The sequence below is a fragment of the Dendrobium catenatum genome, unplaced genomic scaffold (assembly GCF_001605985.2).
Source record: "Dendrobium catenatum unplaced genomic scaffold, ASM160598v2 fragScaff_scaffold_207, whole genome shotgun sequence".
Classification (NCBI taxonomy): Eukaryota; Viridiplantae; Streptophyta; class Magnoliopsida; order Asparagales; family Orchidaceae; genus Dendrobium; species Dendrobium catenatum.
In genome coordinates, this window is record NW_021318669.1 from 205,690 (window position 1) to 230,923 (window position 25,234).

The following is a 25,234-nucleotide window of genomic DNA, read 5'->3' on the forward strand; positions in this document are numbered from 1 at the left end:
TTTCCCAATCTTAATATATCATAAAAACCTTGATAACATTATAATAAAATATTTCAAAAGCATTCTCCATAATAATTTAACATACTAAAAATCCTTAAGGTTTTCTTTCAGCCAAATTCATATCAAACATATTTTAAAATATAATACTGTTGCATAAAGGATTTTTTCAGAGTTAGAAGAAACAAAATACTAGAATTTCTGAATCACAACTGAATTAGCCAGGCCTGCTTGCTCAATCGTGTGAGAAACATCAGTGAGCTGCTTGGGTGGGAAACCAACAGTCTGAAGTGTATAGTTCCTCGCAGCTCCAGGTCTCGATGCATCGATGAATGCTCGAATATCACCAATCGTGTGGCGGATATTGAAACGGGAGACCATTCGAGTGCCATCTGCTAACCTAAGTTGAATTGAAGTTAAGGGTAATGATTCATCCACTGAAAGACCTGAAAAGGGGGTGGGAGGAGAAGAGGAGGATGGGGGAGGTTCAGAACTGGATGATCCACCACCAAGCGTTCTTCCAACACCCTGAAATGGACTGAGACGTTTCACTGGTTCCTGTAAAATGAAAATTTATAAGCCCTAAAGATTAGAAATCAGATGAAAAATGAAATATTAGAGCTGAAAAGTAAAAATGAAATATTAGACAAGTTTGAACCCACCGGGCAATTTTCTTCTCTCCTTATCAGATTGACGTGCACAGCTGACCTCCTATCTGTTGGCTCTAGCTCTTTTGGGCACTCAGATTTCTTAATACTCTACACAACAAGCAATGGATTATATTATCAGATGTAAACCATGTTTATCAAATAAATAAAAAGTGATGGCAAACAGCCTCTTAACTTCTTGCAAGCCATTTTAAAAGGTCAATGCAGTCCCTAAACAACATCTAAAAACGTAAAACACTAATAATCGTTCAGCATTTTCAAAAGAAACAGGCGAAGTAAAGCACAATGGTCTTTTTTCCCCTTCAAATAAAACAGAGCTACTTCAATTGAAGCACAATTCATTCATCGTTACATATGCTATTATACATTAAAAGAAGTTCAAAATTTATTGAGCCAAATTAAGCATGCACAATATCAAACGATTTTTTAAGCCGAAGCACTAAATAATATATGCAAAATAAAGTTAAAAAGAAACGGCACTTCAAATTATACATGTATCATGGGGCAGCATCCATATAGAAAAATAACTGTAGAAAACACTATAGAAGTTACCAATCAATACCCAAAAAAGGAAGAAATAGAAAAATCTGCATTTGCAAATGCATTTCCCGTTTTTTTATTAGAAGGACGTGGTTAAATTTATGGAGATGAATTGTGAAACAGTAATAAAGCCGATCAGTAGCTCAATTGATATTTTCCCAAATCCTTCCAACTGATGGATTGGTTCGGGAAGAATAAGAATAATAATTACAACGAGAACAACTTTAAAAGAATGAAAACAATGCAAATACAAATCGTTAAAATGCGGTACCAATATACTGAAAATAAAACTAGCGTAAACATTGGTCGCATAGAGCACTTTGCGGATCAGAAATAAAGCATAAGCTTCTCTGCCTTAGAGAGTATTTTTGCATCTACACAATGCTTTTGGGTGAACTGAAGGCCTTCTCATGCACTTCACGCTTCTAAAGCGTGAGCTTGAATGCGAGGACCACAATCAAAGTATTATTTGTACCAGTGATGCTCACACCTAACTCCAATCCTTACATGAATTCATGAACAAACTCTAGAAAATAATATCAGGGGACGAAACTATAGAAAACAAAAAACTTAAGAACCTAAGAGTTTGAGCTCAATCTAGACTAAAATTTCAATTCACACATGAACTCTAAAAGTCGAGTGCTCCTCAATGAAAATGATAAAAAAAGAAACAAAAAGACCAATACATGTCATGCATGCATACTCCTAAAATTATATACAACAACAGCAACATCAAGCCTTAATCCCACTGTGGGGTTGACTACATGAATCCTTTTTCTTCATTGTGTATTGTTAAAAGTTAAATTCTCATTTAAATCTACTAAAAAAATATTATTTCTAATATTTTCTAAAAAATCTTTTTAGGTCTGCCTCTACCTTTCTTACATAGGCCATATCTCCTAATAGGGTCATCGGAAGGCCGCCGTTTTAAATGACCAAACCATCTAAGGCGACTCTCTCTAATCTTATGTCACTGGAGCTACTCCAACCTTTTCACAGATATGCTCGTTTCGTATCCTATCTCTAAGAGTAAATTCGCTAATCCACCTGAGCATCCTCACCTTAGCAACACTTAACTTAATATTGTGCTTCTCTTTTAATAGCCAACATTTTGCGCCATATAGCATTGCGGGTCTCACCACCATCTTATAAAATTTTTCCTTAAGTTTGAGTGATACTTTTCAATCACACAACAAACCCGAAACATTTCTCCACTTTAACCATCCAACTTGAATTCTACTAATAAAATCCCCACCTAGTTCACCATCACTCTAAACAATAGACCCAAGATATTTAAAATGAGTACACTTATTAATAACTTGATTTGCTCAAAGTCACAAACCCTCAACTATATCTATTACTATTAAAATTACACTTCATGTATTCAGTTTCATATCTACTCATACGAAAACCTTTAGACTCTAAGGTTGATCTCCATAATTTGAGTTTACCTTCAACTCCATCTCTAGTCTTATCAACAAAAAAAATATCATCAGCAAAAAACATACACTAGGGTACATCCTCTTGCAAATGTCTAGTAAGAACATCCATGACTAAAGCAAAATGATAAGGGCTTATGGCTGATCCTTGATGTAATCTAACTGAAATAGGAAAATACTTAGTCAAACCTTCTTGTGTTTGAACACAAATAATAGCTCCTGCATACATATCCCTAATGACTTGAATATAAGCATTATTAACCCCTAATAATCCTAAAATTATATAAGAGAATAAAAAATAAAAACAAAATGGGAAAAGCTGCGATCAAGGTACTTGCTGCATCTTGGCTACATTCCCAACAAAGGGTTCCCTACAGATGCAAAATGATCCTGCAAGGATTGCAAACCTACAACATGAGAAGGGTGATTTTCCTTTGTTCCAAAAAGAACCCCATTGATCACATTAAGGAACCACTTGGCATTAGCAGAGTATAATTAGTTGCTGGCCCTACCCATCATCAAATTTCCTATTAGGTCTAACACACACATATATAATATAGCTCCATATCTTTTCAAAAAGACAGCCTATACATTTCTACCACTCTCCTCAATTTAGCATAACCGTCTCTCCACTAAAAAGGCACAAGCTACATACTTTCAACGTAAATTGCTAAATAGAGAGCGGAGAGCATAACCAACAGGTGGCCTTGGATGCTGTTAGACCGGTCCAGCCGGTCCACGCGGGACCGGCTCATGAGCGAAATGGCGGAGGTCTTCTACCTCCTTGTACGAGCCGTGCGAGCTGTAAGTTCACGGGAGCCTTTTTAGGAATGGATTTTTTAGGAAGTTTAGGAGGGAAATTGAATGTAGGGACTGTTTAGAGATTTCATTTTGAATCGTAAGCATTATATAGTTTGCTTTCCTAGGGTTAGGGCATCTTGAATTTGGATGAAATTTGAGATCTCCTAGATTTAGGTTTTTCTTTGGGCTCTAGAGGCGTCTAGAGATTTGGGAGAGATCAATCCTCCTCTCGAATTGAGGATCGACTATATCTTGCTATTTTCCGTTTCTATTTCATCAAATAATACAAATTTCCTGCTATTTTTTTGGTTTTGTGTGGATTCTTGTGGAGGATTTTCGCTGTTGTCCAATGATTTATAGGAAATACTTGAGATCTACAAGTTTTTCCTATCAAATTGGAATTAGAGCTATTTTGGGACCTTTTGTGGGCTATTTTGGTGAATTTCAGCAGCTATTCTTGGGATTTTGAAGAAGAAAATTGCTGTTTTTGAAGATCAAAATCCAGATTTTTATTTCTACAAAAATATGGGCATCAATGGCGGCCAAGAAAATGGATGAGTTGGTGGAACGCCTCGAAGTGAAGATTGGACAAATGAAATATGAAATTTCATATCTCTAAACTCAAGTTTCATTTGTCTTAGTTATCCATGATAAGTTCGATTCAAAATTTTCCATCTTGGAGGAGATGTTGAACTCGAGGGCCAAACCAAAATATCACTGTCGATGGTGAGGGAAGGCGCCGACAGACACGAAGATGGGAAAAAACCTAAGCCAATTAGACAAAGGGGAGATCAGGAAGTGAAGACTCGAAAGGGAAAAGAGAAAATACCTCTCATAGAGCCTATTTCTAGGTAAAGGCCGGGAAGAGGGTATGAGAAGAGGCGTTAGGAGGTAGGGCAAGAACGAAGATGTGCTGATTTGGGGAGAGGAGGGGCGAGATTGGAAAGGGAAATGGGTAATTATGATTAAAGGTGCTGAATTTGTTATGATCCAAGGGGTGCTGAATTTGAGATGAGAATGTGGGAATTTGATGAAAAGTTTGGGTATGAACGTAGAAGGGATGATTGGGACACTTCGGGGGAACCACCCCCTTGGGGAATGAGAAATTATAGAGGGAACAGAGGGAACGGAGGCGATCTGAGGGTGAAGAAATTAAAGATGTCAATCTTTGAGGAGGAGGATGCGCACGAGTGGATCTACAAGGTTGAAAGATATTTCGTCATCAATGAGCTGACAGAGGAGAAGAGACTGACGACAACAGGCCTATGTTTGGAAAGGAAAACATTGGCTTGGTACCAATGGAGGGGCATGCGACGACCCATACGGAGTTAGAGGATGTCCAAGGATTCTTTGATAGAACATTTCCGAACAAACAGGGAGGAGACTTCTACGAGTTGTTTTCCGCCTTCACGCAGGATGCTTCAGTGATAGAGTACCAGGAGTTGTTCGAGTATATTGCTATACGATTGGACCGCATTTTTGAGACAGTACTAGAGAGGAACTTCATGAAAGAATTGACACCAAAGATCCGAGAAGCAGTTAGAATAATGAGGTCTCGTGACTTGGGAGAGGCTATGGAGCTAGCTCAATTGGTAGAAGATCAGAGGCACCTCGAGAGAGAGACAGGAGGAAGCAGCTCAGGAGGCACGTACAGGATGACCACCACCTTATTGAAATCCAAGGAGCCAACGCCGGATACTCTTCGGGGGACTTCGAAGGAAAAGACTGCAGAAGGAAGACCTATGGACAACTTCAAGAAGCTCACAGAGACGGAATTACAAGAGAAGAGGGGCGAATGGGACTCTGTTTCAGATGTGACGAGAGGTATAGTCTGAGGCACATGTGTAAGGACCGAACTCTTCAAGTTCTTATCGTTTGTAATGAAGAAGGAATGGAGGGTATTGTCTTTCCACCTTGCGGACAAGGTGGATCTTTGGGAGGGGAGTATTGTTAGATCGGTCCATTAGGCCGGTCCACGCGGGATCGGCCAGTGCTCAAATGGCGAAGGTCTTCCGCCTCCCTATACAAGCCGCGCGAGCTGCAAGTCCACGAGAGCCGTTTTAAGAAGGATTTTTGAAGAAGTTTAGGAGGGAAATTGAATGTAGGGACTGTTTAGAGATTTTCTTTTGAATTGTATGCATTAAATGGTTTGTTTTCCTAGGGTTAGGGCATCTTGAATTTGGCTGAAATTTGAGATCTCTTGAATTTAGGTTTTTCTTTTGGAGCGGCGTTTAGAGATTTGGGAGAGATCGATCCTCTTCTTGAATTGAGGATCCACGGTATCTTGCTATTTACCGCTTATATTCCATCAAATAATACAAATTTTCTACTGTTTCCTTGCTTTTGTGTTGATTCTTGTGGAGGATTTTCACTGTTTTCCAAAGATTGATCGGAAAAACTTGAGATCTACGAGTGTTTCCTATCATATGCCAATGATGAAAAAGCAGCAGATGTCTACGGTGAGCTGGGAAGATGCAAGGAGATTGCTGCAAAAGTTGACAGCCAATGTGGTGAGGCCAGCCATCAGTGTGCCGCAGCTGGCAATGGGAAGAACCGCAAGGTAGGGAGGGGGCAGTCCAATGGAGAGTTCAGCTTGTTTTGTATAACTTTATATATATATATAGAGAGAGAGAGAGAGAGAGAGAGAGAGATGCTTTAGAACGTTGCAATGAGATTGTGGTTTAGATAAAATCAAGACGAGCAAAATATGGGAGAGAAAATTGGATGGACTACTAGTGAAATAAAATCAAGTGACAGGAAATAACCTCCGCCAAATATTTGTCTTATATGGCTTATCTCTAGACTAGTGCAATATTCTCTTTGTGTGGCCCTAGATGTGGCCGAATATTATTAAATCACTTCAATCATTGTGTGATGCTTCCTAGTTTTTCTTTTCCTCATTTTCTGTACTTTTAAATTTTTGTTATCATTATTCTTTTTTTTTTAGTTATCATTATTCATGATTACTCACATACATGCATTTTCAACAATATTTCGTATTTGAGTTGAGCTCTTGAGATTTACAAAAAAAGTGGGAGCAATGGCATAAGAGCATGAAAAGGTGAAAGAGACAAATTCAATGGCAAGGATTTCATGCAATAAAAAATGCAAATCAAGGATTATAGGTACACAAAAAAAAAGCTCTCTCTCTCTCTCAATTCAAAGCCCGCTAAAATCAGCCAATAAGACTTGAATCTCCTAAACAAACACGCATTGAGAGTTGTACGCTTGACAATCATAAAGTACATTGCCTTTAGCATATTGAATGAGAACCTCATAGTCAACATGATGAAAACTTATTTAGACACGTATGAAAGCCTTCAATGAGAAAGCTTTCGATCTCAGGATGAGTTAAGACACTTCCACAACAGAGCATATCAATGAATTCAATATAATCACTAATCAATGAAATTCATTCCCTAATCTTAGTTTAATCACTTTCAAAAAATTGATGTTAAACTTTAATGGTGGTATATAGTTCACGCGGATCTTCACAGCTAAAATTCAATCATGTCCGTGATTTGATCATGAATGGGGGCATCAAGAGAATAGCGTGTAGTTTCTCTATATGTTAGTCTACATCTAAAAAGTAGAGGGAAGAGTGCATCGGGTGACAAGAACTAAGGCAAATCCAAATCCTTGAGGAGGACTCTATCCAAATATCACAGCAATTTTTGTTGACAATATGACAAAATCATCCACATAAGAAGAGATTGTCCACAAAAGGTGGGTAGAGTTCAAATCAGATGAATGAACTTGTTCATGCTGCAATTACATAGATCTATGATGTACTAATCATTAGTGCTCATAATCATATGGAATCTAAAAGTGGCAGACTAAGTTGGGAATAGCTAGGTAATCTTTATGGAGGTCAAGTAGCACTCAACATATAAAAGATATTGCAGCTGCTTTTAACAAATGAACGAAAGACTGGCTTTTGACGCCAACAAAGCAAACATAGCATGTGTCAATGGTAAATGGGAAGATGTAAGGCAGTTGTTAATATCATTGTTTAAAATTGCGCAATATGACGCTAACCTTAAGGCCCGCCTCAACGCAATTCCAGTGAAAATGTTTTGAGGCTTATGCTTCGAGCCTTTTTCATAAGGCTTACGCCTCAGCTTAGCTGAGGCCTACCTTGAGGCTCGCCTCGCCTCGTTGGTGTAAGGCTTACGCCTTACCCTATTTATATATTTTTTTTTATTAAAATTTGTCTAAATTATGAACTAAAGCCCCAAACAAATCACGCCATCATGCACCTCTGAGCCACAACAACTTCCACTTGATTGCCTCAACCTCGAACTTGCAACAGACGATGTAACCACCATCGTTGTAGCAACCATCAAGGATTACTTGAAAGCTGCATACCACCACCACCTCCTCTAGACATTTTGGAGTATTAATCTCATATTTATGTTGATAAAAAATATTTATGAAAAAATAAGATAACTGAAATAAATGAAGAAGAAACATATTGGGAGGCATTAGACTCCACAGGTGAGGTAGGAGAGAGACCAATTTGTTATGAAGACAACGCAAATAAAGACACCCTCACTGATGACAATGCATATGATTTCTGAGTTGTTGCCAACAAATTCAATCTTTTTAGGAATTAAATGCGGATGAATTGGGAACTGAAAAAAAAAAATTTTAGAGTTGAACTTGATTTTATATGATAATTTTATGCAATTCCTATACTTAATATTATTTTGATCTTATAATATTTAGATTTCAATTATATTTCACACAATTTCTTACTTGCTACTTTATGCCTTGTGCAATTTTTGGTTCATATGTATATTGATTTTTTACTTCATAGTACAATATAAATTTAATGCCATCCTCTAATATATTACTATGATAGAAACTTAGAATATAGGTTCCCTTACAGGCAAATTAATTGAATTAATAAATATTATGATCCATAGGAAGATAAATATTCTTTGTATTTATGAAACTAAATGGGTTAGAGAAAAGATTATGGAGATTGATAGTTTAGGATTTAAACTATGGTATTCTGAAATGAGTCGTGCTATAAATGATGTAGGTGTGATTATAGATAAGAGTTTAAAGGATAATGTTGTAAAAATAATAAAATTAGAGATAGAATTATAGCTTTAAAGATTGTTGTTAAAGCTAAAATTATTAATATTATAAGCGTCTATGCTCCTCAAACAAATTTGGATACGTGGTCAAAATTAAAATTTTGGAATGACCTAGAAGAATTAATACAAAATATACATCTTGAAAAAAAAGTTTTTACTAGAGAAGATTTAAATGGACATGTTGATAGAGAAATAGATGATTTTAAAATCATCCATAATGGCTATGACTTTGGAGCGACTAATGAAAGTGGTAAGATCATATTAAATTTTTCTTTAGCTTATGATTTTGTAATTGTTAATAGCTTATTTAATAAAAGAGATGAGCATCTCATCACTTATAAGAATGGATATAATAAAACTCAGATTGATTATTTTTTTATAAAAAAAATAGATTGTTTAGATTGCAAAAATTGAAAAGTTATTCCGAGTGAAAATTTATGTAAACAACATCACTTATTAGTTTTGGATTTTAAGATAAATGAACATAAAATAAAAAATAAAGTAAATCATCATTTAAGGATTAGATGAGGGCATTTAAAGAATATTAACAAAAATATTTTTTAGAGTAAGATTCTAAATTTAAAGATTTTATCTGTGCATGAGAATATTAATGTTATGTGGAAAACAATAGCTAGTTATATTAATAATATTGTAAAATATGTGCTTGGAGTATCAAAGGGAAAAACTACTAATAATAAAAATAGTTGGTGATGGAATTAAAATGTACATGAAAAAATGAAAAATAAGAAGATTTATTATAAAAATTAGTTTAGCTATAAAAACTCTAATAATTAAAAGATATATAATAAGGCAAGTAAGGAATCTAAGAAAGTAATTTGAAATGCAAAGATTTTAATTTTTAATAATTTATATAATAGATTAGATACTACGGAGGGCGAAAGACATATATATATATAAATTAGCTAAACAAAGAGAAACGGGTAATAATGATTTAGTTCAAGTGAAGTATGTTAAGGATGAAGATCAAAAAGTATTTTTATTAGAAGAGGATATTCAACAAAGGTGAATGAGATATTTTGTTAAATTTTTCAATGAAGATTATAAGAATGTGATTAACTTTAGTGACCATAGTATCCAAAATGAAAATAAAGATTTTTATTTTTATCGACGTATTAGTAAAACTGAAGTTAAAAAGGCTTTAAAGAAAATGAAGTGTCGAAAAGCTGTTGGACCTAATGATATTCCAATAGAAGTGTGAAAATGCTTAGGAGATGAAGGAATTTTTAGACTTACTAAACTTTTTAATATTATTTTGAAGACAAAAGATGTTGGATGAGTAGAGAATGAGTGTGTTGATTCCTATTTTTAAGAATAAAGGTGATGCACATGATTGTGCGAATTTCTATCCACAACATGAAAATTCTTGGAATTGAAACAAATTCGAATTCGAAATTCTCTACGACGTCTGGGAGATAGAATATTTTCAGGAACAAGTAAATCATAATGATTTTTGTCTCCATTCAAAAATATATCTCTCTACAAATCCTCACAGCGCTTCTCCATTATACAAAATGACATCTGGGGTCCTTCAAAAAGAAAAACATGTGCGAATTATAGATAATTAAGTTAATGTGTAATACTTTAAAACTATGGGAGAGAGTTATGGAGCATATGTTGCGTCGTGACACTAATATTTCTAAAAATCAATTTGGATTCATGCTAGGTAGGTCTACTATAGAACCTATACATTTACTGAGAGGTTTGATGGAGAAGTATAGAGAGAAGAAAACATATGATAGAGTTCCAAGAGAAGTGTTATAAAGAGTTCTACATAAGAATGGTTTAATAATGCTTATATTCAAATCATTAAGGATATGTATGCAGGAGTTGTTACTTGTGTTCAAACACAAGGTGGTTTGACTAAGTATTTTCCTATTTCTGTTGGGTTACATCAAGGATCAGTCTTAAGCCCATATCCTTTTGCTTTAGTCATGGATGTTCATCATAGATATTTGCAATAGGTTGTACCCTGATGTATACTTTTCGCTAATGATATTATTCGTGTTGATAAGACTAGAGAGGGAGTTGAAGATAAACTTAAATTATGGAGGTCAACCTTAGAGTCTAAAGGCTTTCGTTTGAGTAGATCTAAAACTGAATATATGGAGTGTAATTTTAGTAATAATAGATCTAGTGGGGGGTTGTGACTTTGGGCGATCAAGTCATTAATAAGAGCACTCGTTTTAGATATCTTGGGTCTAGTATTTAAAATGATGGTGAAATAGATGGGGATATTATTAGTAGAATTCAAATTGGATGGTTGAAGTGGAGGAATGCATTGAGCTTGTTGTGTGATAGAAAAGTCTCTCTCAAACTTAAGGGAAAATTCTATAAGATGGTAGTAAGACCTGCAATGCTTTAAGGTGCAGAATGTTGGCCATTAAAAGAGAAGCATAATATTAAGTTAAGTGTTGTAGAGATGAGAATGCTCATGTGGATGAGTGGCTTTACTCTTAAAGACGGGATACGAAATGAGCATATATGTGACAAGGTTGGAGTAGCTCCAATGAAAGATAAAGATTAGAGAGAGTAGACTTAGATGGTTTGGTCACTTCCAATGACCCGATTAGGAAAGTAGATGTATTAAATTTGACTTATATTAAGAAAGGCAGAGGTAGACCTAAAAAGACTTGGTTAAAAAATATTATAAATGACCTTTTTTTTAGATTTATATGAGAATTTGAAACTTAACAGAACATAATGGAGAAAAAGGATTTATGTAGCCGACCCCACATAGTGGGATAAAGGCTTGTTGTTATTGTATCCTTTAATATATCATTTGAGTATTACATTAAAAACAAATCATTTTTAACCTTTAGTTTCACTTTACGTGATTTTTTGATTTTGAGGCTTACACAATTACGTCTAGTCTCACGAATGAAAAACGCCTCAATACTCAATTGTGCAATTTTAAACTTTGGTTGATATAAGGAAAGTATACAATAGATGTTATGGAGATGGTGGTCAACAACAATTGATGATGGAAATACCCACAAGTGGTTGACAAGAAGTGGTTGATGGTCAAGTAGGCAAATCAAAAAGGTATTTTACTTGGGCTTGCATAAAAAAAAAAAATTGCTAAAGTTGTTATGTTAAATAAAGGAGTAGAATGAGGTAAATAGTAAGCAATAATAGTAAAACAAAAAAGGAAGAAAAAGAAAAAGAAGGGGGGGGAATACTAATGAGATAAAATCAAGAAAAATATTTGTATTCAATACTTATCTCAAGACTAGTGGAATATTGTGTCTGTGTGGACATGGATATAGGCAAATTCCGCCAAACGACATAAACCATTATCTTATTTTAATTTTTGTTTCTCATTCAAATTGCTCGTCATTGCTCTCACATGCACACTTCTCCCGCACTTGAATTTTATGACCTTCTGTTATCCTGCCTATAGCTTTTAAATAATTCTTACAACACCTAAACTACTTTTTTTCAGTTTTCTACGCAGAATTCCATCTATCATCAGGTAATCATTTCTGTTATTTCCAGAATAAGAAAGCTAGCACAGCGGACATGACGAGAAATACTAACTTCAAGAAAATTATTTGTATTTAATACTATCTCTAGACAAGTGGAATATTGTGTCTGTGGACATGGATATAGGCAAATTCCGCCAAACAACATAAATCATTATCTTATTTTTGTTTGGGTGTTTTCCTTGCAATTTTTGTTTCTCATTCAAGTTGCTCGTCATTGCTCTCACATGCACACTTCTCCCACACTTGAAATTTATGACATTCTGTTATCCAGCCTTTAGCTTTTAAATAATTCTTACTGCACCTAAACTACTTTTTTTCAGTTTTCTATGCAGAATTCCATCTATCATCAGGTAATCATTTCTGTTATTTCCATAATAAGAAAGCTAGCACAGCGGACATGATGAGAAATACTAACTTCAATGATACTTGATACAAACCTTAAAGAAATTTCAAGGTCGTTAAAACTTTCATTTCTCTTTCAAACAACTAGTTAATTTTGTCAACAGCAATTTACAGAAGCAACAGGTGACACCCCGAACATCCTCACCCTAGATCATCCCTTCAGTCTTTTCACGGTTACTAAGCTGCCACCGCACAAGAAAATAAACATAAAAAAGCATGTCGAGAGTTGTTCATTAAAAGGTACTGGAAGCCCATTCAAGGCAATTAAATCTTCTACAGTATTTTTTAACTAAGAGATGAGACTATTTTATGGCAACATCAATAACTGAAAGAACAAATAACAAAAAAACATCCATCATCCTTCAACCACTTACATCACTATTTTCTTACACGAACGATTTATAGGACTTCTATCCAAAAAAACATCAGTTCCTAATGTCCCCTTCAATATCGGCAATTAGCCAAAAAAAACTTTTTTTGTCATAAAATGCCTTTAATATTAATGCACAAAAAGAATTCATTCAAAAAAAAAAGGAAATAAGACTATTTCAGAAACCAAAAGAATGTCCCAAACCTTTCTATGCCATGTTAGCTACTGATCATATTAACTATTATTTTTCAATGTAGTACTTTGATTGGAAAGAGAAAAAACTCTTTTATAAGTATTTATGGTTATTAATCAATACGCTAAGATACTTGATTGAATGAGGTCATTCCTCTTGATGAAATGCATGTAAGATTTATAATTAGACATCATGGAACATGATTCTTATGCTATCCATAATTTTAAGGATCTACCAAAACCAATTCAAAACTTGAGTTTCGAAAAGGGTTTTTATATATTCATGGATTAAGGGAGAAACTGAAAGAAATCAATTTCACTGCTACTAAAGCGTTGAAACTTCAGGCCACCAATAGCATCTCCGAGCAACAGAAATAAAACCTTCAATTAGGTAAAAAGAAAAAGGTATAAATTAAAAAATATGAGGATTCTAAAGTGAACTAAATCCCAGTAACTTCCTTCCCAAAAAGCTAACTAAGCATCTTGTTCAATCTTAGGTCGATTATTTGCATAAATAGATAGCAAGATTTCTAAATGATATAAACAACAAGGTAGATATGCACAAGTCTATATGCAAGTCTTTTCTTGTTAAGCAAACAATTAGCTATTTACATGTGCCACAAAAGCATCAATAGAAACAATATCTTCAACTAGGTAAATCTTGCAGTTCAATGATCTATATGTACTGTTTGAATATCTTGGTGATAGTAATGTGCAATCAATGGTGAAGATAATATGGTAAATCAATTTTCTTGAAACAGAGTCTGTCATTAGAAAAAGCAATCAAACTGATATATGTTGACCTCATTTTTATATGAGGTTGATTTCCCCAAACTAATCTTTAGTGTCAAGGTCTTCACAGCCTAGTGCAAATATGTCCACTAGCAGGATTCCCCTTAGGTGGATGCCTATTGACGTAGCACGGACTCAGCCTTGTAATTCAACCCAAATCGTACCAAATTGACCAAATCCTTTTTTTTTACCAAATCCAATTTAATTTCAAACAAGCTAGCATAGTTGAGCCTCGTCAACTCGATTTGATTCGACTCAAACCCAAATTGAAATTAATATCTTTGATCGATGCCGGTCAAATCGTCGCGAGATAATTTGAACAAATTTATGTTAACTAGAACAAATCAAATGCTAATTGAACTCAATCCGACCTAATCGTCATTAAATAAATCAAATTTACCCAATTTAAAAACAATTTTAACTAAACCGACTCGTCTCAAGTTGATCAAAATCAAATCGGCATCAATCGGAGCAGGTCGATGCAAATTGAAGTGATACTAAGTTAAATTGAATCGAATCGAGTTCGATTTGCCCAAATTGATTCGCCTCGACTCAATTGAAACCAAATCAGCATAAATGGGATAAAATTAATTAGTTAAAACTATTTTTGATTTTAAATTTAATACCAAATAATTGTTTAAATTATCAATTTCATTCCAAATCAATCGTTAAATTTTCAAAATAAAATCAGCCCTTAGATCCCTCTTAATAGCAGCCATTAATCTAAGTTGATTTTAAAATGAAGAGGTGAGGGTAGGATAGTCATTTGACCACATAAGAAAGTTCTAGGTTCTAATAAGTGAGGAATTAGGGCTGTTTGGGCAATTTGTCCTTTCGGTCCTTGCTTGTTCCTGTTCGTGCAACCTAGACAGAAAGGGAGAGGCGGACAGAAGAGAGGTTTACAAGCGGGAGAGGGAGACCGGTAGTTGCTTATGGTAATCTTTTCCATCATTTCTCTTTTGATCTCCCTCTCCTCCACCCTCTTCTCCACCTTCATCTTCTTTCTCATACTCATTACAGTTTTTAGAAGCTAGGCCAATAATATTCTTTTTTTTGCAGAAAATAGAAAGTTTAGATGCCTTTTTCCTTGTTAAGAATAAGGGTTTCTTTCTTTCTCATGAGGATGCAAGTGTTATTGTTCATCGATCTTGAATCCAAGAGGTTTTCTGAACAAATTTTTCATTTAAATCTAAGATCAGCAAGTTATTCTTTCTCTTCTTGAAGCATGGAACATAAACATGTCTTTCTCATGCATCAAATGGTGTATTCTTTCTCAAGTGGCTGCTCTTCTTTCCCCCTCTTATGGGAATCTTGATGATAAAATGAATTGAGAAAGTTTGCTGTTATTGTTTTGGAAGAGATTGGAATCATGTTTTCTTGCTAAAGATGCTAAATCATGTGTTGTTTTGTGAATTTTTTAAGGATTGTTTTTATCAAAGTGAAGAAGTGCTAGAACCAAGCTATTATCAGTAAATCTCCCTTTTTAAATCTCAAAGAATATGGGATATCTAAGTCTTCTAATTCAAATATTCTTGCCTTGATGCCTAGTGCGTTCTAGTATTTGCATCATTTCAATGCATTCTTGAAGAAGTTCAGTAAACTATACTTATTCATGTTATAGTTTCTATTTGATGAAGGTTTGTTGAAATTGAACGTTTGTATGTTTTGCTCTTGGAAAAGATGAGGATGTTAAAAATTGCTCTCTTGTTTTTTTTTTTTTTTATATGGGAGTGGAGAGCAACTTTTGGTAGCTGGATTGGAAATGGCATTGGATCGGAAATGACATTAGATAAAATTATTGTTGTTAACATAAGTTATGTGCCTCGTGACTTATAGCTGCAATTTGAAATTGATGTGAAATTCAAGTCATCGTATATAAGGGTCCCAAAATTCAGTAAATGTGTTCATGTTTTGAATGTTCATAAATAGAATGTGCTAGTTTGAAAAGAAATGATTTGACTCATGGATCTTAACATTGCACAAACATTTGGTATTACGTGATGTGAAGTTTAGTAGTTATGCTATGCAATTTCATTTGTTTTATTTTTCAATCATGGGTATGCTATTCCAAGGCAGGTTGTATGCTTTATGTTAGAAAGATGCATGGGTCTTTGGGAAGGATGAAGTGGCATCAAATATTCTTTCTCGTGATTACATTTTGGTATAAGTATTGAGTTGGAAGAATTACATGCATGCTTATGATTTGACACTACCTTCTATATCAAAGATCGTTGGATTTGTTTTCTATTGGAAAAGCTTGTAGGGACATGTAAGCAGCAAAACATTTGTTTAATACAATAGTATATAGTTGGGTTAAATATGCATGTACATGTGTCTAATGCTTTAAGGTTTTATTTCTATCCATGCATATGTGATATAAAAGAAAGTTGGATGAATGCATTAATGATTTTCCTTTGAGTTCGGAAAGAAGTGTGTTGCAATTGTTTTGTTCCATTCAGATTGAGTCATGGTTTATGTGGAGGTGAGCAAGGTAATTTGCATATTCTCATGTTGTGGTTTGGGAGGGAAGGTGTTGGAATTTTTCTTTACAATCATATGAGGAAGTGAGTAGTTGTTTGGGTGATTATTGGAAAATAAAGTTTTGAAGAAAAGCATAGCTCTCTCTCTCTCTCTCTTCTTCTTCACCCCTTCTTGTGCCTCGAGATCAAATCACAAAAAACTACAAAAATCATTTTTAAAATCAAAATTCCAAATGTAAAACCCACCAAGTTAGTGTGCAAGCCCGAAAAAAAAAAGTATATTTTGATTTAATAGCAATTTTCAATTATTTCTATTTTAATTGTTAAACATACTCTGACCACCATTCTACTTTTTTTATATTGCATGAACTATGAGGAACGGTGGTGATCAAATGAACAAAAGAACCTAAGGAGATCAATCGCCTCCATAACTACCAAATGGAGGTGCTGCGGGCGTATACCACTGAACATTAGCTTCAGTGTAGTGAGTTTTCTAAAACTTAGTTAGCCTTAAGGCTTACAAGCCTCATGATATGTTTTTGCGCTTTTCCAACCTTATGGCCCTGTAAAAACCTCTGTCTTTCTTTTGTTATGTATCTTATAATTAAATTTAAATTACAAATTATTATTTTGTTAGTTACAACCCAAACCCATCAATTGCATGTTTGGCGACCACATTAGTGATTAGTAGCGCTAGAATTTAATTTTATTGCCCTTAGTTTGTCTCCCATTAGATTGGTAGGTTTCAAATCATTTAAGGCTTATTAAAATCTAACATAATAACTCCAACCACAAAACATACAGAAGTTAAAATTAAACAAGCTATAAATAAAATTCACCCATTAAATTAAAAAAAATCAATATTCAAATTAAAACAAAATGACATACACAAATTAAAATTAAAATAAAATTCATTTTATATAGATAATAATAACACACAATAGCAATAAAATAGATGTTAAATGATGAATAAAATAATAATAATAAATAAATAAAATTGGAAAATTCATAAAAAATTGTAACAAATTAAATTGATAAATCTCAGATGAAATTCAAAAATAGGTTAGATATTAAGACAACAAATAAAAGAAAATTTAATAAATCATCATATCAAATACATAACTGATATTTTGTCAATAAGGTTTATGGGCTGGACCCTTTGAGCTGCGGAGCTATGTGTCCTAAGGAGATTTTATACCTTGTGCTTGTTGTTACAATACCACAAACTAATTGACAAAAATAAAAATATATGTACATCAAAATTTGGAAGTCAACAAATTAGTAATTAATGAACCTAACTCATTAAAAATCATTAATAAAAAATAGATATATTTTAAAGCTCTCATACCTTTGTGCTCGACTCCTTTCAAGAGAGCAAAAGTATATTAGATTAAGAGCTCTAAGGACTAAAAAAATAGTTAATTAAAACACCCTAAATAATTAATTATTAATCAACTTTAATAATTAAAATCCAATCTAAAATAATCTTCAAAAACATCAAAGATACTAAAACTTAAATTTGAACATAAAATTTCCTTGACCTTTCAACAAACTAAATTTCAATTCATAGAAAACTTCATCCAATAGTAAACATAGGATATCATCAAGCCACACAACCTATTACACACATTTATATTTGTTTGTTAGGGCATCAATCCTAACTTTATGTTAGGCTGGTGTTACTTTCTATTTTTGAGTTTATGCATGTGGCCGAGTGCTGGTTGAATTTGTTGTGATGGATGTTACGGTCATCATATTTTGATGCTTTCTCTATGAATTGATATGATGGACGATAGATTACCCTATGTTATGAACGATCTGGATGCTCACAGGATTTTCTGCAAGTGGTCATACTTATGCAGGGCTATAAAAGGGGGCTAAACTTAATAAAGATTTAAGCTAATAAATTTTTTTGTTGGTGCTTGAGCTGCTTAGCCCTTAATAAAAAATATGGTCAAGCTTACAAGTTGCTCGGAAATGAGTAAATGATTGATTTGTGTTCGATGATGGTAATTTTTCTATAAATTGTTTACTTACATGTAGGGGTTATAGAGTTTTTATCTTAAAAAAATAATTCATTTCAAAGAGTTGTAAAAGTCTATAAATGAAATATTTTAATAAAATATTAGGGATACAAAGAGAAAAGAAAACCCTTTATAAGAATTTTTTTTTCATTTAGATATCCTATTAGATGAACCACAAGAAGATTGAAGAAAGGAACCCGACAAAAAAACGAGAGATGAAGACCAAAATGCCTCATTTTAAAACTTGGGTCATTTCATAGGAGTAGAATCCAAGTTGTCGTTGTAGTATGGCCACCTTTACTTATTAACAGATCCTGGGTTGTATAATAAGTGGCACTTGTCACATGAACTTTGGACATTATTTTCTGGTTGATGGTTTGATTTGATTGTTTATTTACATTAATTACGTAATAAAAATTGCATGGTTTTTATAGGTTTTTTTCTTGCATGAGCATGTGTCTGAATTTCGCTAGGCTCTTAGGAATAAAATGAATTTTTTATTAGAAACTAAAACTAAAATTTAGGAATAAATAAAATAGAAAGATAAACATTCTAAGAAAATAAAATGGAGACAATCCGAGATCACACGCATATTAAGGCATTTCTTCTTTCCTTGTTTTATACATTTCCCCGCCCTATGTCCAGCAGAGTACAGATAATCAGACCTATGAGGATGAGGTGCTGAACTTGGGGAAATTTAATTTTTTAAAAAATTATTTTCTAAGCCTTTTTTAAAAAATTCAAGCATTCATAATTTTGATATTTCAACTAGTGTGAATTGTATTAGAAATAAAATTAAAATTAAAATTTAATTGCATTAGTCCTAAATGTATAATACCCTTTATAAGTTTAGGGCCACTTATGGTCTTCTTTAGATGTCAGTCATAAATTCCAAAAACTTAAATAACAGCCTATTCATTTTTCATAAGATCGGACAGTATGATTTTGATGTGATTAGGTAGTTTAGCTGACTTTTTATTTCAAGCAATATATAAGCCCAAATTGCACTTCATTTGATAGGTTTGGGTCACTATTTTGTAGTGCATAATTTAGATTTTGGTTCTGAGGCAGATTTCAAATCTTGAGTCCTCACCCTCAAGGAATATAATCTCACATTTCTAATAAAATATCAACTTAAATAATAAATACTCTCTTAAAATGTAAAATCCAATATAGAATAAACTGAGATTGCCTCTAAGCTTTTAAAATCTGGCACCACCTACTTTTTCTCCTTTAACCCGCTAAGAACTATTTAACATTGAGTTTTTTCCTTAAAAAATTTATGCTTATTTCCTTATCTTCTATTTTCTAATCAAAGGGTATGAAATGGCTCCTTTAATCGAGAGTTTTTCTAGGAGCACGAATCCTAGGATGTAATTAATTATAGGGGTTTTCCCTTGTAGGGACTTGAGAACCTAGATTAAAATAAACATTATTTTCTATAAAGCAAGGGAAAAATCTCTGGGAATGCAAATTTCTTTTCAAACTCACTTTTCTTTTTAATATACTTGTAGAATGTCATTATCGCCTTCCCAGATGACATGATATTCTCCTTATTATCTTTGATCATAGAAATAACGAATTTTATAAAACTCGTTCTTATTTTTAGATGTCATGTAGAATATTATATTCATCCGTCAAGATAATATAATATTCTTCTTGTTACATCTAATTAAAAGAATGGCTAGATTTTCAAAACTCTATTTCTATTTTTAAACACATTCTACAAAATTTCATATTCAACTTTTGAGATGATATGTTATTCTTTGAATTGTATTTGATTATAAAAATATTATTTCTAAAACCCTATTTTGACATTGAATTCATTATAGAATATTATGTCAGTCTCCTGAGATAGTACTTAATTCTCAATGCAGTATTTAATTACAAAATAAGAGAAAACACTAAATCTACATGGCATTTATTTTCCCCCAATATACAGTTGAAGCTTCAATAATGAGCTACATAAATCATTGTTCTCTTTTCCAATCAAACCTTACTAGAGTCTTATGTTGAAAACAAAACAAAGCTCACAATTAGAAGAGCGGATGTCCAATTATGTGCGAACTAAACCCAAAGTACCAAATAGCTGATAGAACAATAATAAATCTTTATCCAACAAATCTTGATATGAATACATGAATCATTTTACTTCATTGTGCCTTATTAAGAGACAAATTCACATTTAAATCTAATAAAAATTGTCATTTTAAATATTTTCTAACAAAGTCTTTTAAGTTTACCTTTACTTTTCTTAACATAGGATGGATCTAATACATCCTAATAGGGTCATCGAAAGGCCCACAATTTATATAACCAAAAAGCTGATAATGAAAATATTCTAGCTTGAGCATGGATAGACTTCTAAATAAGTTACATGAAAAATTTTCTGAATGCTAATGATGTTAGAAGCACGCTAAATTTTAGGAGAAAATATAAACTAATTAGGCATATTGAGAGATTCCCGCAGATGCCTAAATGTTCTCCATTATATGCAACATAAATATTGGCATTGAAAATATATGTTAAGTTTGAAATATAGAATTTCAAGTGTTTCAAGTAAACTAATGTAGAACATTAATGATAAGTTATGCAATCTCAATAGTATGGTAGCTTCCACAATATTTAGAATGTATGGGACTTGTTCATTTATTTAATTGTTACTTTCCACGACTGTGTTAAAAGGAGTCAAAACCCTATAATCCAAGCTCTTCATTACATTTTGACAAAGGTCAACTTTTGCTCGGGTGGGGGGAATTGTGACACCTTTTAATTGAGTTAGTTAGTTCTAGGGTCTACATTTTTTATAATAATCCTTTAATGGTTGAGTATAACATGTATATCAACAATGTTGATTGAAGAAAGCAAAAAATAAAAATAAAAATAAAGTAAAAAAGCTATGAAGAATACAATATTCACAAACAATATAAATATGTTTGGAAAATGTACCACTAAATCAAGAATATGCAATACTAGTATGCAAAGGGTGAGCTGGAAGGAAAAAGAATCATAACAATCTTAATATTTTTCATTCAAATCAACAGAAAAATTATCAACACTACCATTAACATTACCCAACTACTTGGCAACTTTATAAATCCTTCTTTAATCTTCCAAGTGCTACATAAGGTGTTAAATCAATTTCATGCATCATTTTGTCAAATTTTTGGCCAAATTACCTTTTGTTTTATCAGTATTAATTCCTTTTCCTCTAACATTACTGCCATTAACCTGCATTACTAGTGCATCTTCTATCATTTTAGCATATGCCCATACTAAGAATTCAATTTTTCACCAACTTATTTTCAATAAGTGCTACGAACCTTGCTCATCTAATGTAATTGATTCTCACTCCATCCTTTAAAATTCCATCACACATCAATGCATTATCATTTCTGCAATACTAACTTCCTAGTAGTAAAACAAAAAGAAGCATATAGCATAGCTAATCTATGTAAAATTCTATAAAACTCGACATAGGCCTCTATAACATTTTTTATAACATAAAGCAGAATAGGCGCTTCTCCTTATTTAACTCTATAAGTTATGCCTTCAAATATAACCTCATTCTCTTTCATAATGAATCCAAGGCATTTAATCTCATCAAACCAATGAATCACTTTAAGTTCTAGATGCACTATTAGTTTTTTTTTTCTCAATTAACTTTGGTTATGATACCTTTTTATCGAGTTAACTAGTTCTACATTATTTTATACTGGTCCTTCAAAGGATGAGTACACCATAAAGTTGATTGAAGAAGGCAAAGAAATAAGAAGCAAAAAAAATTATGGAGAGTGCAATATTGACAAACAATATAAATATGTTTCAGAAATGTCCCACTGATTCAAGAATATGCAATACTAAAATGCAAAGGGTGAGCTGAAATGAAAAAGAATCATAACTATCTTATTATTTTTCATTCAAATCACAACATTACAATTAACCTTATCTAACTACTTGGGTTAACTTTATAAATCCTCCTCTAATCTTTCCATGTACATAAGGTGTTCACGTAAGTTCATTCATCGTTTTGTAGAATTTTTGGCCAAATTACCTTCGTACTATCCCTTCCAATTCCTATTCCTTTAACATTACTAACATTAACCTGCATTACTAGTGCATCTTCTATCTTTTTATCATATATGCCCATACCACAAAGTCAATTTTCTACTACCCTATTTTCAATAAGTACTACAACCATTGTTCATCTAATATAATTGATTCTCAGTCCATCCTTTTTCATCTAATATAATTGATTCTCAGTCCATCCTTTCAAATTCCATCACACATCTAAGTATTATCATTTATGTAATACTAATTTTTTAGTAGTAAAATAAAAAGATACATATAGCAAAACTACTCTAATTGAAATTCTATAAAACTCAACTTAGGTCTCTATAACATTGTTTTTATAACATAATGCAAATGAGTCCATTCTCCATTTTAACTACCTATATTTACCTCTATAAGTTATGCTTTCATCTATACTCTCATTCTCTTTCATAATGAATCCAAGGCACTTAATCTCATCAAACCTAGGAATCAGATTAAGTTCTAGATGCACTAATAGATTTTTTCAGTTAACTTGGTTCTTAAAGAAACTTTAATCCGATAAAAGAAGCAATCATATTATTGAAGTATGTTCATGCAACATTCAAAAAGTGTTGATACCCTGAGTAAAGTGCAAAAGTAGTAGTCAGTGCCAACAAAGTACCATAGAACTGAAGAACTACCTCTAAAAAGGATGCATTTGCAGGATCATCAAACCTCCTCAATGGACCATCATCAACAGTGAAACCATTCCTCCAAAAGTAAATATTATGAACAACATTCTCAGGTGGTTGGACAACAGATGGTACAGATTCACCTGATAGAAGTCTACCAGTACCAGTAAAATTCCTTGAGCTTGAAGATAGCTGATTTTCAAACGGTCCTTGTAAAGCTCCCATTTGCCTAGCTTGATCAAATATTGCATCCACGTCATGGTTACCACTGGTAGGATCTTGAACAAGCATTCCACTGTTAAAAATTTACAATATTAACAACTGAATATTGTATGACCAAACAAGTATTAAAAACTCTTGACAGGATGACCATTTTTATTCTTGACAGGATTAACGTAGCAACATGCGCCAAAGGAAAAAAAACGTTAAAGTGGATTCCAATAGAATTTTGATCAAAGACGACAAAATTCAAACACAAAACTACAACACTGCTTAGGAAAATAATTGCAAAAGCACGTATCATGTGCAAGGACATGTTGCCTTTACATGCAAATTTCAAACAGGAATCAGCTTCCTGAAAGATAACACATGGTCAAAACAAAGATTAAGGTCAATACCCCTATTACATAGTTCTTGTTGCTGAGGAGTAGTTTCAAATCTTCAAAGAGAGACAATTGCATAATTTTACCAAATCAAATCACAGGTTTTGCATATTCCATGAACCTACTCTAACATCTAGCAGATCCTAAAAAAATCCTCAAAATATAATCGCTAAAGCTAAATCCAGCAGATCACACGAGCTACATCCTAGGTCGTAATGGTGTGGATTTACATGATTTACTAAATCCTACTTAGGCTAAATCCTGTTTGCAACTAAACAGCCACGAAGCGTTAGCCCCACCTCTTCTCACCGCCGGTGTAATACTCCTGTGGCTCATCGGAGTCGCTTCCGGATCCTGGGCCGGAACTCCGCCGATTAAGGTCCGCGAGCGTGCGGATGGCGGGACCGCTGCCCGACGACCTGGTTGCCGGCTTTTTATCCTTCGAGCTGCTCATGGAAACAGGCGATCGGGCCGTTAACAAGGGATCCCGATTCTCCGCCGACGCAGCGGCTGCTAACACCCGGGAATCGCTGGCTAAGGTTTCGGGGTGGCGCTGCTCCTGTTGAAATGTTTCGTCTTCTCCTCCGGCGCTGTTCTCGAAGTAGGAGTGGAGGGCAGAGTCGAGGAGCCAGCCGTGACTCTCTAGGAAGAAGCGGGCTTCCTCGCGAGAGCAGGAAGTGATTCCGCAAAACGACTGGACAAGATCTTCCTGTTTCCCATCACCGCTCGCCTCCATATCAATCTCGCGGATCTCCCTCCGGTCCTTAAATGTTCTCTTTTATTTATATTTAAAGAGCTTCTGGCCACGACGTACCGAAATGTATTTTATTATTATATCAAATAATTACAAGGAATTTAATTATAACTTATTTCCCAAAAAAAATTAATTATAACTTCATTAAATGAAGAAAAAAAATATTTAAACATAAAAAATAATAATATTTAAAAAATCCACCTATCATAGTCATAGGCGGATCCACATTGATTGTCAAGGTGGGCAAATGTCCACCCTCAAAAAAAATAAGTAATGTATTAGTGGGGTCTTTTTGGTATTTTGCCCTCCCTCAAAAACACTTTTTTGTCCTAATTTTATCATCTGAAACTTCCTTGCCCATCCCACAAGTTTGCATCCCGTAAGATTATTAAGCATCGATTGCTTAATAACTCAATGGTTGTCTAGTATCATATATTGAAAAAGAAGTATTTGATTATGTTTCGAACGAAGTTATTATGCAACATTATCAAAAAAATATAAAGTATAATGCAAAATTTGTACTTTTTTATTTCATAAATTATAATGAAATACAATATTTTACTTAGAATTTTGCTAATGAAATATATTCATAGTTTTTTATATTTATTTTTTATATATATTGAGTTTGTCCACTCTAAAAAAAAGATTGGATCCGCTCCTGATCATAGTTTCTTTTTTATATTAAAAAAATTTTATAAGACATAACACACTGAATTATATAATATTTATTTTTTTTTTCAAAGATCATTTTATTGAATATCAAATAATTGCATACAGCTTAGACCTAATTACAACTTCATAAAATGAACAAAGAATATCTTTGCTTCAAATGAAATAT

The 25,234-nt window shown here is 33.3% G+C and overlaps 1 protein-coding gene across 1 annotated transcript; it reads right to left on the bottom strand.

Annotated features, from left to right (window-relative positions):
* LOC110094272 (plant UBX domain-containing protein 4) lies at window positions 1–24,410 on the bottom strand. The gene is made up of 4 exons (XM_020819465.1): window positions 23,942–24,410; window positions 23,050–23,335; window positions 660–755; window positions 1–555 (listed from the first exon to the last, which is right to left on the bottom strand). The coding sequence occupies exons 1-4, from the start codon at window positions 24,376–24,378 to the stop codon at window positions 190–192; spliced, it is 1,185 nt and encodes a 394-aa protein (XP_020675124.1). The 5' UTR covers window positions 24,379–24,410; the 3' UTR covers window positions 1–189.
* Window positions 24,411–25,234: the final 824 nt, after the last annotated feature.

What these genes read in the sequence shown, in the direction of transcription:
- LOC110094272 (XM_020819465.1), bottom strand. Translation starts at nt 24,378, where the DNA reads ATGGAGGCGAGCGGTGATGGGAAACAGGAAGATCTTGTCCAGTCGTTT. An exon ending in CAAATGCATCCTTTTTAGAG is followed by an intron (nt 756 to 23,049) that starts GTAGTTCTTCAG and finishes CTTGTTGTGTAG; the next exon opens with AGTATTAAGAAATCTGAGTG. An exon ending in GGAGAGAAGAAAATTGCCCG is followed by an intron (nt 556 to 659) that starts GTGGGTTCAAAC and finishes TTCATTTTACAG; the next exon opens with GAACCAGTGAAACGTCTCAG.